Source organism: Barbus barbus (assembly GCF_936440315.1).
Source record: "Barbus barbus genome assembly, chromosome: 27".
Lineage (NCBI taxonomy): Eukaryota > Metazoa > Chordata > Actinopteri > Cypriniformes > Cyprinidae > Barbus > Barbus barbus.
The window spans coordinates 7606343-7626039 of NC_136755.1; the positions used below are offsets into that span (position 1 = coordinate 7606343).

Genomic DNA, 19697 nt, shown 5'->3' on the forward strand with positions numbered 1-19697 from the left:
CATTTTACTTGTTGAACTAAAATAACGAAAACTGAAATAAAAATATATAAATCTATATAGACAAAAAAAAAAAAGATTAAAAAGTTACTAAAATTTCAAATAAAACTAAAATGAAAACAGGAAATATTTAAATAGCATTCTAAATATTAATAAAAAAACTATAATAGTACCTCAATGACATTAAAATAACACTAGCTCAAAGTAGTCACAAAAATATCTTTGGAAATCAGTATTAGTTGTTCAAAGTACACACAAACATGACAGAAAACAAGTAACTGTGAGCCTTTAAAATGTGTGCATGCCATCATACTCTATTTTGGAGTGTTTGCTTGGCATTATTTGTTACATGTTCTCCTGAAAAACATTCAACCCAGAGTTAACCAAGATATACGCTATATAGAAGTACAAAATCAGGGAATACAGTCAAAAATGTCAATTAATTAATAAGCAACTGTTTGAGAAATTGTTAATGCTATTTAGTGTTTCATTTACTAGCTACACTACAGTTGAAAATACTGAAGTTTTACTAGCAAAATTATACAGTACTATGTTAGGTAAATGCCACTCAATTCTAAACACTAAAATGTTTTGTAACCATCAAAAAGAAATAGACCGCGTGCTTCTTTTTCCCCCACGACGAACACAAACATTTCTAGAGAGCAGATGGGTATCTAAGAAGGGGCGCAGTGAGATTTCCTAACTTTGCTTAAAACTGCTTAAAAACCAAATCTGCATCTGTCAACTGTCTCGAATCCCTCGGAGCTGGATAATATTTGACCTCTCTTCATACTGAATCCATGCAGACTGAACCGCCCATTCTTTTATTCAGTACCTTTATTGTTCGTTTCAGTGTCCCTGCAGGTATGGTCTTTTTGCGACGCTCCCTAAAGCCGTAGTCCTTTTAAAGTTACCGCTGAGCGTGCTGTCGGGTGTGATAGTCTGCTTAAAGAAAGAAGCTTCGCCTTGTGTTCAGAATCAGATGAGCCCGTGGTGCTGCTGGAGAGTTCACTCACCGTCTGCTAGCTCCAGCCAAAACGGACCACGAACCCTTTTCCTTTTTTTACATTTTATTTATTTCATCCTATCCTCTGACAATCCTTTTCAAAACAAGATGTAACTCACCACCGAACATTTACATCCTCACTTGAATGAACCTACATGTTTTAAAGAGCCGGGATGAACATCACTGGTGGAAGTTATTGTGGCGAATGGTTTTAACTATGGTATGCCGATGTGATTGTTTATTTTGCCCTTTACCCTTGGCGGTGGATCCCTGATTTTGGGATTATCGGTAATTCCACGATTCTGCTAGGAATCATCAGCGATCGAAGAGGGAATTCTGCACAGCCAAGCAAACTACAGGGGATTTAAATCGCATTGAAAAGAAGAGAAGCAGGAAGAAAATTCATGTGGCGATTTTCTCTTTAACAATAAATCATTTTGGATTGCAGAATGAGCAAGGAAAGACCTAAGAGGAATATCATTCAGAAGAAATATGTAAGTATTGATCGTTTGCATGCGGTTGACCTTAAGTTTGTTCGATGGTCTCGCGCTTATGTCGATGTTAAATGCGTAAACTTTGATCACGGATGGCTCTTGGTGTGTTTGGTCTGGATTTGAAAACAAGGCGCAAATGCACCGCACTTAAATCTATTTCAAGGATTTTCTCTGTAGTTGCACAAACGTGGATTTTCCTCGCTTTTGCCCTGGTATCCTCATTGGGAACGCGTATGTTTTGCACGACAGATGTTAGCTTACACAACTCGTTTGTAAACCTGGACGTGTTTTGGTTTGGATGTGTTAGTACTCAAACTCCAGCGTTGAAGCGTAATTGTGATCAGAATGGCTTTGTTTGCTCTTCATTGCTTTCCGTCTCAAAGCCGCGAGGAAAACCATATCGCCCGCTTTTATTCCTGGATATGTTTCCCGAACTGAATTCTGCAGGAATACGGGTCATAGATGTAACTGTCCCAACTCCCCTGGCGTCTTTGATTTGTTTATCTCGGATGTGACTAGTTCTTCTTCAACTGTAAGCAATGGGCTCTTTAATGTTTTGAAAGTAACAGTGTAAGGAAAGCATTTCCTCTGCCATTGACGACTGAGAAGGCTCCAAATTGGTGGCAGATGCAAAGTTAATTTATTTAAGATTCAGAAGAGGGGATTGTCCTCAGTTTATACAATTTTAAATACAATACACGACTCTGTGCAGCAGCCAGTATTACTGTGCCTGAAACTCTTGTTTTCTTTCTGTTTGCGTTTTCTCAGAGTTTCTGCACGTTTTATTGTTTACGCAGATAGAAACCTTGAATGTTAACCGATCGTAATATTACACAACTGATTAGATTAAGCGCATGGGATGTTGTTTGTAGTGTAATATATCCAGTCGCATTGCAGAGGTTCACGTTTAAAGGAAAGCGACCATTTTAACGGCTCTCCAGTAACGTTACGATGGGTTTGATGAACCGGCGAACTTGTCAGGGTATATTGGAGAACTGGGGACTACATAGGACTTGAACTTTCTGGCTGGTGATTTACTCCCCTCAGGAGCGGAATTAAGCAAGACTACCATAACAAAAGCCCGAGTCTCCTCAGAGACAGCCGAGCAAACCTAGTATCAGTTAACCCTCAGAGAACTGACTGACTCTTAACCGGAGTTTTCCAGGCGCTTTACCTGTAGTTGAAGAGGAGTTTCTTGTGTCGTAGTTTGCGGGACTGTTGTTAAATGTTTTATTGCTTCTGTCCTTACTCTGTTTTCCTGTCTAATCAAGCCAGAGCCGAGAAATAAATTCCCGCCGGCGCGTGAAAGGGTTAGTTCGTGCGACCAATTTTGTCTGCCGCGTGAACTAGCTAGTCACGTGCCATCATATCCCCCCAAGCCCCGCCCCCCAAACAACATTTTGAGTGGGATTACTACCTGAGAGTTATCTTTCCGCTCTATTTTTAGTTCAGCAACAGGTTAAAAGGATTGAAACAAACATTGTGAGTTTATAGGGATAGGATGACGCACCACGGGGTAGTTTCCACGCACATTATCGGTAAAGCTCCAGCTCCATGTCATCTTATCGCTTTCCATAAAGGTGATGGAAATTGTCCAACTTTGTGTACTTTTGTCAACAGTACATGTAACTTCTCATATTGTTACAGCAGCCCACAAAAGTGTGATGCAATTACTTTTGTTGTTTGACAAGGGAAATGAAAGTGATGAGAAAAGCAGTCCATCACACCACGTGGTGACCTTAGAAGAATGATTCAGTTAAAAACCATTGCACTACTATCAATTTAAAACGCCTTCCTAAAGAAACGTGTCAAAATATTGTCAGGATAAGCTTTAGATGCATTAGAGAAATGCAGGTGATTTATATATTGGTTTATCATGAATATTTATTTGAATAATACAAAATTATACAGGAAGCCCAATGTCATTGAGACCTAGAAGTGTCTCAGAAGTGAATAAAATATGAGTAAAAAAAATAACGTATTTCTGCTTAAGCTTTGTTTAACATTTGAGTTGTTCCATATTTTTGTTGTTTCCGTAAATGTAAATATTAGTGATTTGTATTCAATTTAAATTAATCAAAAAAGTATATGAAGACTGTATATGTGTTTAGGTCTTTTCCCCCATTTTTAAATGTGGTCAGTTAATAGAATAACCTATTTAGTGTTCATTTGATCTGTGTATGGTTACATGTCTGATGGGGATCTCATACTGACCGCATGTTAGTATGGTTAGGGTCATGATACTCTGTGTAGGGTGTGCGGAACGGACCTGAACCATTCAGTACATGGCTGTTCATGTCACATCTGTGCAGAGCTGGCAGCTGTGCTAAAATCTGGTCAGGCAAACAACAAAAACAACCTGAAGGATCTGTCCCCGGGGCCTGCACAACTCTTGGCCCCTTGGATTCAGCCTCCCCTTAATTAGCGTAAGACAATTATACATGCTTGGCTTAACCATATCCCCTGGAACATGAGTGCAAGGGATTTTTTTTTTATTACCCCATTTTCCTTCACATGTGCTGTGAATATTATTAAAATTCATTTAGTGGAAAACGAGAGAGGGAGAAAAAAAATATGATAATAGATGTTAATAAGAGCAAACAAGGAAATGCAATTAGACCGTCCCTGATTGATAGACGTGTGTGAAAAACAGAAGGGGGGCAAGTAGGCAGTTCTGCTTTCAGACGAGCTCCTTAAATGGCTTCTCTCAACCTGACACTCTCTGAAGAAATTTCTGTATAATTATTTTAGAGGGCTGTTTTTAGAGCGAAGATTTACACCGGTTTTGATTTCGGACTTTGGTTAATGAATGCAGCCGGAGCTTGCGTTTGTGTTCTTGTTCTGTTGAAGTGAACATGGCACATGGTGCGGGGGGAACGGGGGGTTACCCATGGCTATTCTTCCTCTCTTGTTCTCCCTATCCTCTCTCTCTCTCTCTCTCTCTCTCTCTCTCTCTCTCTCTCTCTCTCTCTCTCTCTCTGCAGGCCCAGCTGGGGTCAGGCCCTGATTCATAGACGTGTGGTGAGATAGGCACAGCTGCTGTAGGGGCCTTTACAAATGTAAAGAAGCTGTCAATGTTTGTTTCATCAGGCGTACAAGTGATGAGGGCCAAGTTGAAAAATCCACTGCAGTGTGTGGTGCACAAAAATAGAGAGCAGGGCCAAGGCTCACCGAGCCCTCCCTCTGACCCCTTCCCCCGCTCTGAGTCCTCCAGCTTTACAATGTAAATGCAGGCACCTCGTCCATTTGGAAGGAGAAAGCTGCGAGGCTCTGCGTGTGTGTGTGTGAGAGATTGTATGTTTGTTTGTGCGCCTGCCGCTATTGCCACTGCACTTCATTTAACCCTGTGTTTTAATGCAAATGGGCCCCCCCCTAGATTTTCCAAGGATGTGACATGGCGAAATTCATGGATCACACCTTAGGAGGCCAGCTGTTATAAAAGGGCAGAGTTAATTTTGTTAGTTTGTTAGTAAAGTGTCACGAACTAGTTTGTACTAGAGACAACACTCTCTTAATATTCTAAAATATTCTGTTGATTAGATACATTTTTTACAGAATCCTAATATAGAGTTTCCGTAATTGATTCTGTTATTTTCCTGTTTATAACTGTTATGCAATATGCATTGTATGAAGCACTATAAAGGTGACTTGGTTGTCTTCATCATAGAAATATAATAATATAAATGCTGTTATGATGAAAACATGCCTTTTTATTTCTGATAGATATAAGCACAGAAGACAAGTATTTTAATTAAACAAGTCAGTTGCAAAAAATCAGAAACGTCAGAGGAAATATAATCGTAATTGTAATGAACATTAATGCACATCCATTTGTGTAAATGTGTGTATGCAGTTCTTTAGGGTTGCATTTTGTTCACATTGTTGACAGGACATTTAAAAAATGTTTTACAAAACTGCCTTTCCTCAACGACCGTGCAAATCTCTTGCTCTAAAATGCCAGGTCACTTAGGCAAAGCTGGCACGAGTGGGTGTTTATTAATTCTAGAGTTATCCTTTTAAATTTTCACAAGGAAATTTCCTTGCCGTAGTCCTCTGATACGATGCTTCACCTCATGACATCGTTACGAGTATCTGGCCTGGTGCAGTGACAGATAAGTGTTGCCTTTCTCCTTTATGGCTGTTGCGTCACCGGCTTGGTGCATTATGCAATGTGACCTTTTGCTTATCGACCTTTACAATCATATGTGATCCAGCCTTCACAAGTGCCGAGCTCCTTGGTCAATGTGCGTCTGCTTGCACAGGACGCACGCCCACACCAGCAAACATTCACGGGCGGTTACGTATGCGGATGTGCCCACGTAATGCGAGGAATTTGCTCTGCTGACATAAAAACAGGTGCAGCAGTTCTTTGATTAGTGGTACAGCTTAAGTATTGCGCTCAGAAAGAATGTTCTCCCTCCCTGCCTTTCATTCCTCTGTCCTGTACTTTGTATTATTATGAGATTAGAGGGCAAAGTATTAGAAGGAGTCTTTCTCCTTCAGTGTGGTGAGCGAGTTGTGGTGGATGTGCTGCATAAACTTTGGTCTATGTCTCCTGACTTGATGTATTGTTTTGGGTCAACAATGTGAAGTGTTAGTCTACTTTTGGGTCTTGGTTTAAGGTCTCATACAAGGCCGCTGTCAGTTTCCAGGTTAAGGCGGGCACACACTGTGCAAGTTTGGACACTTGGGAAGTCATGAGCCATTGCGAATCAGTGATTAATCATGTCAAGTCCGTTGTTAAACGGCATGACTGTATGGCGAGCAAGTGTTACTTGCATGAGCTTTTGCACTAAACACCGAAACATGGAGGTTTTAATGTTGATGCTATAGCTTTGGATAGAAAAATTAAATTAAAAGATGAGCGTGCAAATGATTTGGTAAACAGCACAGTCATTAATTTCAACAAAAAACGAGCGTATTTGTCAATGTATGTGCATGATACAGGGGTTGTCTAGTATGTGACGTGGTTGTGTATGATTTGACAATAGAGGCGAGCCTACACACTTGTCAAAATCGGGCCAGCTTCCCGAATTTTTTAAACGTGTTTAAGAAATATCGGGAGCTCGGGAGGCGCTTGTAAGGCTCTCGGCTCGTGATTTCTCTCACACGATGTGAGCCGCGACCATAAGAGCATCAACAATTTCTTCCAATGGTAAAAGAAACACTTGCAAACTCCTATGATGGCAAAATCTCATTGTGTACGCCTGGCGTTACTGAAAGTGCAGTCACAATAGTGAGATTTTGACAAACTATTGTCAATAGTGTATGATGTGTGAAGCAAAGCTCACACAGAATTCACTGTCAAACAGCTTTTTGCTAGTCAACGTGGTGACATCTTAAACACTTGGATTCCTATTGAAATGACTATATTTTGACAAAAATCTGCTGTACAATGGTACATGTGACCACACAATAAAGGTAATAATGACTTTCACCACAGGTCAGCACAATTTCAGAACATTTACTAGAAAGAAGTGGCTGTTTTCACTATAATCGAAAATTTGTTGTAAGAATTATGGTTGTCTGAGATGCTGTACAAAGTGTCTCTTTACTGCTGCAATAAACCACTAAATTTGGACCGTGTCTAGATTTCAGGGTTAGGTCTTGGTCTAGATCTGGACCTCAAGGGGGTAGAACTAGATATTTCTAAAGAGCAGAAGTTGAACTGGGTTCACTCTACAAATGTAGCCACCATTTTTCCGTTTGACCAAAGGTATACCAGAAGCGTTGAAATTAGAAATTCCTTCTCTTGCCATAGAGGAAATTGTAATAGTGAGTTCCTCAGGTTCAGTGAACCAGTATTCCTTAGTATTGGTCATTTGTATTATATCCTAATACCTGGGTAATGCCAGAATTGGTTCATCAAAGACGTACAATGATTTGTTCCCTTTTGAAGTTGTTTTTCCAGACACGCTTTCTCGGTTCCTTTGTGTTTTGTCTTGCTTGCACTTGGCTCAAGGCAGGGTAACCTCACTGATGTTGTCGTGAATGCTGACATGTGGCGAAGACGTGGCAGCAACAGGCAGAACCTTTGGCAGTGGTACTTCCCTTTCACAACTGTGTTCCCCTCCATGACGCTGACAGACCGTTCTGTTCTCTGGAGGTGTTTTTGTCTTTTCCTCTGTCTACTTGTATGAATCATTGCGCCATTAGTCTTTGGAATTGCAGTATATTATCCAATATGCTCTGAATGTGCTGATCAGGTGCAGACTGGAATCGACAGTGCGTCGTGAAAGCAGCCATATTGAAAACATTTAATGTAATGAGGAAGTGGCTTATACCGTAATCATTTCAGGCTTTTAAAAATCAGCCTCTGTGGTTTTCGTATGTATGTATGTGTGTGTAAGCGAAAGCGAGTGAGAGCGCTTTTAGATGGAAGACCTCCCCCTTAGAGCGATGTAATGGAAGTGTATTTGGGTACGCTAATCCTCCTGCCAGAACATTTGTGATTCAGTGCTGCATCTCTCATTAGCCGGCGAGATGCGTGCCACTGGGAGCCATGTGGCTGCTTTTGTGCAAGTTCAGCTGCTTGAGGAGAGGCCAGTGGGGCCTCTCATAGGCCTGACACTGGGGTTAGTCATTTTGTTTAGTGTCGAGGACCCTAGCAAGACATTCAGTCATCTAGTGTTTGACTTGTTGTGACAGAAAGTGTGCTTTATCCTGCACAGTGCTACTATTTTAGACCTAGGGCTATCAGATCTGTATATTTGAGGTGGTGTTCGGCAGAGTATCTTCTTGTAATGTTGTGAAGACACCAGTACAGTGGAAACCACTGCTGAACTATTTACACTGTGTGCATTCGGATTTATATACAGCATTAATCATTTGTTTTGTGGCCTGTCTGGATTGCCAGACCGCCGTGCTTGATGCTGCTTAATGTTCAGTCTGGTGGTTTCTTTTGGTTGGTTTTCCAATAGTGGCAAAGGAAACTTTGGAAATGCTTTCCTGCAGCCAAAGCTTTACTTTTGTGAATTCATCCTCCTCATCTTCACACCAGTGTAACCTGAGCTATACATGGCTCGCTAAAGCTACAGATCACAGAAAATTACAGGAAACTGATTGTGATTGAAGTTCGGAAAGAGTTGTACTCTTTTTGGAAAGGTTATGTTTGAAGATATGGGTGCTGTGATGGGTTTTATATTGGACGGCAATTATTTACACTAAGTGTAATAGAAGATAGATGCTATTTACACTGAGTAAATAGTGTAGATAATGTTTGTACCCAAGTGTAAATAGCAATAAATAGCATCTTGTTTACACTAAGTGCCATTACTGATGAATGCTAGTCACACAAAGTTTCCATAGAAATATGCTTTTTATGCCAAAAATAAATTGAGAAATCGTGGGCGTGACTAGCAAAAATGGCCTTTTGCTATTTTATATTCTTTTTAATTGTAAACAAATACTTCATAATTGCAAACAAACTTTGATCTCTTTATGTAGACACCAATCCATTTTTGCTAAAGTCCAATTTTGCCTGTTTTAAGATTCAAAAATATTTAACCTTACACTCTCAGACAAAATGTGCAAAAAGCTTTTTAGGGTGTACAAAAGGTTAATAGTAGTACCTTGAGGGTACAAATAGCTACTCTTAAGGTACTAAAATTCACATTTTAGAGACATGTATGGTATACAATTGTCCAAACAATGTACCAGAAAAGGAAACAATTTAGCATTTGTAAACTCTTTAAATATTTTTTTTTTTTTCAAAATGGCATTTGAAAAATGGCGTGAATCCCAATTTGCTATTCATGTGCTGCTTTGATTTTTATTTTATTTTTATCCTCCATATAATGGGTCTGTGGAAAAAGACTTTATATCCCACTTTGCTAGACTCTAGTACTACTACGAATTTTTTTGGGAAAAGCACAATTGCATGTTCCTTTTGAATGAACGTAGTGGTGAACGTTTCAAAGAAATACATAATCAACATTTTCCGGTTACTGTATGCGTGGTAGCGCCTACATTGTCTTTAAACATAAGCTGACCCTCATGGCAGGATATCCAGTGTCTTAACCCGCTGAAAGGCAAACCTGTCCATGGATGAAATGACAGTCTCTTGTTTAACCCACAAAACCTTTTGACAGTCAAGGACAAATCTGACAGAATCCAGATAATATCATTAAATACAGTTCCAGATAGAGTTTCAGCCGTGGTGACTAATGGTGCTGTTAGCTCTGTAAAGTGATCTGAATTTCAAATCACTTTTTACACCACAATAAGCTCATCAAAGTCATCGGCTCCAGTCCTCTTGGCACACGGCCATATGCAACATTATAGCATTTACAAGCAACTTTTTTCCAATTCTCACATTTATTTTCAGGTTGTAAATGAGCTTTTCTAAATGAGCTACTTACTGTTAATTCAAGACAGAAGTTTCAAATTAATTAGCACGGAACAAACAATCACTTCAGAAGTAAAAGTATAATTTAACATCTCCATAGTGACTAAAAAACAGTGTCTTGGAAAAAAAAGATCATTGATCACACATGCACTATGCCATCAGAGGGGCCTAGCCTCTATGTTTCCATAGTAACTACCCCAGTGGCAGAACACGGCGTCTTTTTTTTTTTTTTTTTTTTTTTTCTTTGCCACTTGAGTGTCTGAAAATAGTGGTGCTCGGCGGACGCTGAGAGCCCATAATGAGCTCTGGCTGCTCCAGGGGAGACAGAACAAGCTTTTAAACTGCTCACTTATGAATCAGATATTCTCAACAAATCCACAAGTGTTTTTTTTTTTGCAACATGTGAACAAAGCCAAACGCTTATTACCAGAAAAGCCCAGGAGCTCAGCTGACCAGACCGACTGTTTTAATAAAGCCCATTCGCACACAAATGCACACGTGCATGTTAGCGCTAAATGCTAGTGCGTAATGCCGTCTGTTTTTATGCAGGTACTCAACAGTGAGGCAGGGCTGATATTGATTCTGCTGCTGATAAGTGATGCTTTAGTCCAGACTCGTGGTTAATGGCAGCGTCTGTTGTTGTTTGTCTGCTGGCAGACGTGAGCTGCAAGCGCCTTTGCTCTTTCTGCCTTCCCATTTTTATCATCTCTCGGCTGCTCTGCTCGGTGTTGCTCTCATTGGATTTGCAAGCACTTGTCGGTCTCTGCAACTTTGAGTTTGAAGGGCAAAGCTGCTTCTATAGCTTCTTCAATCAGGATACAAATAACAGGAGTTGAGGGGGGCCAAAACGCCAAGGAATAGTTCACTCAAATATGAAAATTCAGATTATATACTCAGCCTCATGTCATTTCAAATATGTGTGACTTTTGTTCTTCTGTCAATCACAAAAGGAAAGTGTGTAGCGAACTTTCATTTGGGGTCTAAAGCAACACTGGACCCCACTGACTTTCAATTATAAAAAAATTACTGTGCATATAGTGCCAAAAAGTCAAACTGGTTATATTATTTGAAACTCAAATTGAAACATTACCTGTAGGAAAGTTAACCGCATAAAAATCTTTAGATAATTAAATTCAGACGGACTGGCAGGAGCCGAGGTGAAGTTGACTTGCAGATGCGCTGACAGATTTATGAGCAAATGCATATAAAAGAATGCCACTCCTGACACGGTAAATGTAGTAATATTGAGTGACAGCGTCATGTTCCAGTAAGCGTGTTTTAATGTACACACGTACAAGGTAGAATTTACAGATTTAGTCAGCCATTTATTTCAACTGCTGTAATTTAGCTGGAATGAATGGTGTCACAATTTCTTCCGAATATTTCGCTGAAGCGTCAAATTAGTCATAGTCGCGTATTTAGTGTCTGTTGAGGGCCTGAGATTCTCGGCTGGCTTCTTCCTGTGGAAAGTCTCAGTGACAGGCGAGGAGAAAAAGAGCGACTTCTGTTTTTATGCCGCCTCATTCATGCACAGATGAGGGAAATCACCATGTTTTTGCCTTTGAAAATTTCAAGTCGGTAGCTACTTGTGTTGTAATTGAAATGAAGAATGTAAATGCTCAGTTTTCATCATTTTACAGTTTTGTTTTTGCATTTGACTGAAAACCAAATGATGTGACATCTCCCCCTCCACACCATGAATCATGTTCACAGAATGTAAGAGAACGTTGAATTTTAGTGCTTTTTTTCCCCTCCCACCTGTCAGGAATCTTTCTTTCATATCACACGTAATAATTTTTCACATACCTTGATTGCTCTACTGGCCTACTTTCCTGCTCACCAATTTATTCTTTTTTTATTTACTTTTAAATCCTTTATTGTTCTTATTTTTTTCCTGTTTTCTTGCGTTTGCTGCCTTTTCCAGTGCCTCCCTGCTGACAGGTTGGAAAGGGAATCATCTGTGAGAAAGTAACGGCAATCCATGAGGTGAAAATAATTTCTTAATTGCTGCGATTTGGGCAGTGACCTGCTTGTGAGAATGGGTTTAGTTTGATCCGAAAAACGCCCTGAGCGAGCTTCTAACACCTGGCTGCCTGTCTTAGGCCCACACAGCCTAATCGGGCCTAAAAAAAAGCTGGTTTGGTAGGAGGAAAACAGTGGATGCTTTGTTTGGCTGTAATGTGTGTGTGTTAAATGGGAGGCTTGCACATTATGATCTATTTTCCTCTCAGACCTGTATGGATTTTTTGCTCCGCGGTGTGATAATTAATGGCTAATGTGTAGAATATAGTTTCACGCTTTTCCATTTATTTAACTCTCCTTAATGACACATACATGTTCAAAACAGGCTCACAGTCACCAGTCACCATTTCAAATGATTTATTATAGCTATTTTACTCATTACTCCTCTCTTTGTATTCATCTCATGTCTTTTTATTGTTTTGTGTGTTTTTAAATGACATCTGGCCATTTGACTTCACATGTTGGCTGTAGTGTGTATGTAAAACTATTAATGTTAATCAAATAAATGTTCATCTGTTTTCAAATAAATGTTGTTCTTTGGAACTTTATTATTTAAGATTTATTAAGTGTTTATCGTAAATAATTCAAATAAATGTTTCTTGAACACCGGCATATATTGTATTGCTTTCTGTGACACTGAAGATTGGAAAATGCTTAAAATTACAGGAATACATTTGAAAATATATTAAAATATAAAAAAATATATTTTTAAACATTTGAAATAGAAAACAGTTTCTGTACATTGTAATCATATTTAGAGTATCACTGTTTACGCTGGTACAGAGTTCTTTCAAAAACATAAAAAAATCTTACTTGTAGTACATGAAGTGGTATGAAAAGAGGAAAAATTGAGATGGATGAATGCAGTTAAAGAGAGCTCTTATTTTTTTTTTTTTGCATGCTACTTTATTTCTATTTCGGTGAGGTGGAGAGACAGCAGGTCTTGCGCAGTGCCTGTCTGGTCACCTGGCTGCTCTGCTCTTGTCAACTTTCTGCTGTGGTTGCTTCCTTCAGCACTGGCGTAACTGGTAATCTTATCTCACTGTCAGTTCGCCTTACTCTCTGCCTGCCTTCTGAGCCCCCGTTAACCCCTCGAACCTCAAGCTGCCGCCAATCTGTCACCTCCCCTCCATCTTGCGAAGAAAGATTGAGAGAGTGGACATCCGTTGAACTCCCATATCTGACCATGTTATTCTTTGATAGACTCTGCACTAATAAATCTAGCTCTACTGCACTACCGACTCACAATCCTAATTGTCCATTTTTTTATAATGCTTATTAAAGCAATTAAGCACGAGGGGCTGTGCATTAACAGTGATGTTACCAGGGTATTGTTAGGCACATATGGTGCTTAACTGTGGTAAAGTCATTGTAATGAATGGCCTTGAATGGCTTATTGCTTTCCTATAGTAGCCTAATGAAAATAAAAGGGACAAAAATGCATTTACTACTACTACTACTAGTACTACTACTACTACTAATAATAAACAAAATAAAACTTTCTCCACTCGCTGAAATAATTTAAAGGTACTATGTTCAGTGCCTTCTTAGAAATGCAAAATTACTTTTTGGTGTATGTGGTCTGAATTATGTTATTACATTACTTAATCCCTGCTGATTAAAAAAACTAAATTAAAATTAGCTGGATTGTTGGCAGATCTTTAGGATTTGTGGACACTTTAGCCAATCAGATTAAACCAGTTAAGACCAGCAAACCATTTTATGCTGGTTTTAGCTGTTTTGTCAGCAGGGGTGTCTTATAAATCGGACAAACCAGTTAAAGCAGTTTTGTCTGCTCCTATGTCCTGTAAATCAGATAAACCTGATTAAACCAGTTAAGACTAGCAAACATCTTAGGCTGGTTTTAGCTGTTTTTCTTCTTCAGAAGGGATGTCTTTTAAATTGTAGTATAAAGTCATAGCTATAGATTGTGAAATAAAATAATTTCTCTTTGTTTGGCTTAGGTTTGCAAGCTGACTGGCCGACTTGCGAAACTAGCAAAGCATGACTTATCTATTTTAAGAAACATGCAAAAAGAAAAAACCTGCCTGTCTGTGGTTGATTTTTATTGTACAGATGCTTTTTACAATCCTTAAAAAAAAAGGTGGTCAACTAATAGCAGGCCAGCTAATCGCTAGTGGTTTGTCAGCCACAGAGCAGTGGCGCTGAATCCTGTAGAGGAGCACCCCTTCCAAACCTGAGATCAGTTTTCAGACTAACTCTTTCTGGCTGTGTATTATCCTGCCAGATTGTCCTCTTCCTCCAGCTAATGCACTGTAATATGATGTAACGTAATAATGTTGTCTCTGCGCGACTGGTCATCTTTCTCTGCCTGTTTTCAGTATGAGTTGGGTCACGTCTGCAGCATCTCTTTTCGCGAGCTGGCCCCTTGATGTTGTGTAACGTGTGCAGTGCGCAAACCGTCAACCCCTCTCACAGGGAAAAGACTGTAAATCAACCAGGCACTGTGGTGACACAATGGTCACAATGGCTCAATCTTTCATGCTTGACGAAGTGCCTGAAAAGCGCAAATCAAATTTGTGCTGCGCGTTCACGTTATCACAGTTCCTGGAAAAGTGGTGGGCTGCTGCCTTTGAACTAGTTGACCTTTTAGTGAGTGCTTACCATGCAGGAGAAAAGCAGTTTAGATGGAGCCCTCCAATCAACGCTGTCTTGTTTGCTAGCCACATTATGGCATGACCGGGCACAATATTGCATTACGGGAAATGGAGGCAGAGAGGGACGTGTGTGTAGAGGAGTACGTGTTTCCCACACACTGGTTAGTTAAGTTCTTGTCTTTCTGTCTTTTATTTTTGGTTATAAGGTGAGTGGATAATCAGAAGTCTCCAACCCCAAGTATGAGCAATAATAATAATGATTTATGCATTAACTATACCTCCTGATTATTTTTTTTAACATTTCCCACAGATTTGAAGTTTGACTAGGATTTGTGAATTTGAGTGGATACTCGCTCGTATACTGTTTTCATATGCTGTTCTTTTGGCAGGAGACCAGATCATTACAGTCAGGGTGACACACTGAAGCTTTATTTTGAAGAAAAGTCATAAAGTCGTCCTTCAGTGTATTTTTACTGATGTCTAAATTGAGGCCTATAGCAGAAGAAAATAGAGTGTGGAGGTTTTGAGGTTTTTACTTGACGGGTTCTTCTGGGAGATGACTGGCACACTTTCAAGACCTGCTTGTTTTTCATCTGTCAGGGAAAGATTGAACAGATTGTACTAATTCTTGGTGTTTTCCCATGACTTCTGTAACAAAGGAAGTTGTAATGCTAAAATAAGAGTGTGCGCAAACCAATCCTGCTTTTCTTCACTGTTGTGAGGCAATCTGGTGGTTCTAAGCGGTGGTATCTGCATTGGCAGGTGGGGCGGCTTAACTGTCAGGTCAACCGTGCATGACTGTGTAGAGACATCCTGTAACGTGAGAGCTTCAATCATGCTGGCGTTCTAACCGCTAATGTCCAGTTAGTATCAGCTGTACCTGTTAGGATGGAAACTACCGTGGTTAACATCATGGCCATTAAACGCTATCAGTTTGCAGGCGTCATTAGTAAGGACAAGAAATCAATTCCCTGGACAGATTTTATTAATGGGTTGGAAAGTACCTCGATTTTGATAGTTGTTCTGAACTTTATTGCTTTTTATTACTTGTGTCCATGTAGTGTATTTTACTTATTTTTGAGAATATTTTTCGGCCTTCTGACACTTTTTATAGATACAGTGAGAATAGGAAAGAAAATGACAAGAGGAGAACAGGATCGGTAGATGTTGCAAACTAGATTTGAACTTCCATTGCCTATATGAGTACCGTGGCTCAATGCATTGGCACAAATGCTTCAACCACTGTCAATGGTATAATTGTAGTTTTTCTTAAAGGAAACATTAGTATGCATAATGATGAAGGCCACACAATACGACACCAGTTTTTCTTTAATTTCCCCCAACAGGGAAAACCAAAATGGTTTTCTTGGCCTAAGTGAGTTTTTTTTTTTTTTTTTTTTTTTTTTTTTTTTTTTTTTTTTCTCTTCCTAATGGGACTGTAAGGTCATGCTCTGAGAGACCCATTCAAGGTCCCTCCAAAAAAATCAGAAGCACTGATGCACAGCTGTGCCATAAACCATTTCCTAAGGAAAAGAAAACAAAATGTGTGGGGATGAGTGCGTATTACGGACGTGCTGGTGTGAATTCAAGAAAAAGGAATGATTTGCGTACACGAATGCAGATAGTTGACGCCTGTAGTCAGAGCTGAATTTAAGATGGCCTCTGAAGGCTCTCTTCCTGTCAGGCTGCTGTTAACACCTCTCCCCTGCTCATAGGGGGCGCGGGGGGCTTCTTTGTTGCAGCTCACCAAGAGAAAGAGAAATAGAGGAAGGAGAATACAGAGCCTGAAGCGATAACAGCCATGATGACAGGCCCATCACTCCACCCAAACCCACACTTCTGGAGAATGATACATCAGCTCATGTCCAAACCATGGAAGTAATATTTTTTTCCATTTTCAGTTCTCTGTTTGTTTACTAGGGATGTGCAAAATGACATTCTCAAAACTGACTAGTCAGTGGGTTGTCTGAATGACTTGTCAACTACAACCAGTATAATTAGGCTGGTTTAGGCTTCGTTTGACTCTGACAGGATGACGTTAATAAAATTTTAAAACTGGCTAGATATGCAATAGAAGGGAACGGGCAGCAGGGGTCTTGAGGTACTTAAACAATTATTTTCAAATTGACGTTTCTTTAAAGGAGGTGCATTTACAAATTCAATTCTCTGAGAGGAATTTACAGCATGGTACCACAAAAATATCAAAACTAACAAATTGTGTGTTGAGGAAAAAAAAATCTAGGTTGACTAGTTGACCTCACTAATCAGCTACTAGGTTGTTGGTCATTTCTATAACGTATACACTTTTCAAACTCCTTTTTCTCATTTGAGTGTCATTTTAAGGGTCATGAGAAAAGATGCAGCGCTTGTTCATTTGTTAACCAAGAGCGATAACGTGTTTTTCTTCCTGCATAAACCAGCCTGACCTCCCACGGCTGCTGCCACATTAGCCAGACGGCCAGGAGGTTGAGAGAGTGTGTGTGTGTGTGTGTGTGTGTGTGTGTGTGTATGTGTTATTTGAGTGTGTGCGTCTGAAGCCATTTATTCTGAGTCCCTCGGTGTCCTGTGTGTAAATTTTTGTCGCTACACGGCTGGTTACCTCCTGTGTGTAAATATAAAGCTCAGAGAGGTTAAGAAGAAGAGTCGCTGTGTCTTCTGCTCAGGGAAAGAGTTAACTACTCGCGCAGCAGTGAGAGTGAGCGTGCGATTGAGCAAATGAATGGCTGTGAAAGCGAGCAGCGTGCTGCTGTTGTTAGGGTGTGGGAGGGGGAGAGAGGTAGGTGGAGTTATGAAGATGCCTGGCCAAGTCTGTGGTTGCTTGCTGTCTCTCGAGGGCATCTGATTGGCTGGCACTACGGTAGGAGAACAAAGTACTTTTGATGGGTACGCTGCACGTCCCTGGGTCTAATGGGACTCTGAGGGTGTGGGGAGTGACATTGTCCTGCCTTTAGCCAGCTGCTAAGAAGCTGTGGCATTTGCACACAAGGGCTATCTTAAAAATGCTACCATTTTTCTGCAGTATATATACAATGCCAAGTATGCAAAGAACCAGAGTGCACTACCCAAAATACTTTATCCCACAATGCAAATTCACTTTGACTTGACTTTCCATTTCTAATGTGACTAATGAACCAGAAACAATGTCAGCTGTGTTTTTTTTTAGGTCAGAGTTTTATTACATCATTAGATGAATTATGAAAAATACTCACATTTTAGAGATGATAACTGGACATGTGACCACAATTGGCTGTTTGAAATGGTTATTAGCCAGATGTGAGCACTGTAAAAATAGTTGGCAGTATTCTTAGATGTGAGCACTGTAAAAATAGTTGGCAGTATTCTGTATATACTGTGCAGAATGTCAATCATTTCAATTTGAACAAAAATTGTTTAATGCACAGGTGTTCAATCCAAGAACACAGTGTTTTGGCCCAGAGGCCTTAATTTGTACAATTAAAATAAATCTCCCTCTTAGCATGTACTGTTCCTTATTTGACAAGTATTGAGGGATTCTTTGACGCTGTGCCGCATTCAGCATCTTATTTTCGTTGAGCTGAATGCTGCAGCAAACTTTGAAATTCCTGCCAATTCTCATGTTTTTTGGCCTCACTGTTAGCGACTTAAAAATCAATTTTGCTTTCTTGCTTTGTCTTTTTTTCTTTTCTTTTCTTTTGACACTCAACACTTTTTGCCCCGTGCCAAACCATCTGCCATTGTTGAAAATTTCTTTAAACAGCCATAAACATTGTTCATTCACTTGACTCCAGTAAAAACACTTATCTTCACACAGCAAATCAAAGGCTCCGTGTGTGTAGAGAGTAAGCGAGTGACACTTTTTACACATACAGAAAGCTTGACGTTACAATTCGCTTTCATAGAAAAAGAAGAGGAAAATTCCAGAAACTTATTTACCTATTGAAGGAGGGACCAGAGTCATATCTAGAGGCTTGAGGAAGGTAAGCTCTTTTGACCTGATTGAAGTAACCTCCTAGTAACACCACCTACAATATCTTTGTAACCACTTGGCAGCATGTGAAATAAAACCTTATCAAACGCATAGCAGCGCCTTAGTATTGTGATGTTGACTTCTGCAAAGGCAAGGCAATACTCATGTTTTTAGCAGAAAATATGCAAATGTAGTTTTTCACCACAATGCTCAAGTCATTTCTCAGTAGTTGTCAAGTGCTCATACCTCAAACAAAAATCTGATTCTGATTTTTCTTTTTTTTTTTCTTCCCTCTGTCACGACCCCACATTATACTGTTAAAAGGAGAGAGTGGGTGATGATAAATTCTGAGCATTGATGATCTGTGTTTTTCCCCTCCCTCTGTTTTCAAACAGCATCTCTGTTACAGTAACCATTTCCTCCCAGTGAAAGTGTTTGAGTCACCTGCACCTGAATAAAATCTCTGCTTAACCTGGATATTTAAATTCACCCTGGCATTAGTAGTTGCGATTTGTAATTTGGGAGAAACATCCTGTGCTTCCTGCAGAACACCCCCCCCCCCCCCCCCCCCCCCCCCCCCCTGTTGTATTGAAATGTTATTGTGCCTCACTTCATTGTTATCACTGAATTACGATTCTGAGATTGTTTCAAATGTAAATCAAATTACCTTCACTGAAATGCTTGTCAGCTCGTTTACACCTCCTATGGTGAAGAGGAGAAAAGAGAACATTCTGGAAAAAAATCTGATTCTGTTTTTAATCAGCTCTGTTATGGTTGACTTGGCAAAAATTTGTCTGTGGTTCACTGTAAATTTGTACTGTACCACACCTCAGGTGGTGAGTGTATGTGGAGTGAAGGGTACTCATATTTAAAGTTAGCCTGCTGTTAGCTACGCTAAGGAAATGGGGTTTCCCTCTGTGCTTCCCTGCCTGTGACATTTACCAGGAAGTGAGTGTTGTCTGTTCTGAGATCAGTTTCATTTTGACTTGTACGGATTGTAAATATATGCAGGTCACAGATGAAGAGTTGTGCAGAAATCAGTTTTGTGTTGAGTAAGCTGAAGCCCAGAAATATGAGTTGCCATTTTGTTTTTGATGACCCAAACCAAACTCATTTTCTCATATACACCAGGATTCAGGTGTATTCATTGTAGTGTGTGTGTCTTTAGTGAATCATAGTCTCATTGAGCCTTGTTATGAGTTTCTGTTCATGTATAAACTTAAATGGCAGCAAGTGAATGTGTTGGCATAAAAAGTTAGAAATGAGC

General features: G+C 39.8%; 1 protein-coding gene across 1 annotated transcript in view; it reads left to right on the top strand.

Moving 5' to 3' along the window:
- The first annotated feature begins 936 nt into the window (after positions 1-936).
- LOC306847420 (protein Jumonji) overlaps positions 937-19697 on the top strand; it is a 107541-nt gene continuing 88780 nt past the window's right edge. The window contains exon 1 of the mRNA XM_079381370.1: positions 937-1497. Coding sequence (XP_079237496.1) covers positions 1453-1497 — 45 coding nt within the window. The 5' untranslated portion in view covers positions 937-1452. The remainder of the gene's footprint in view (positions 1498-19697) is intronic.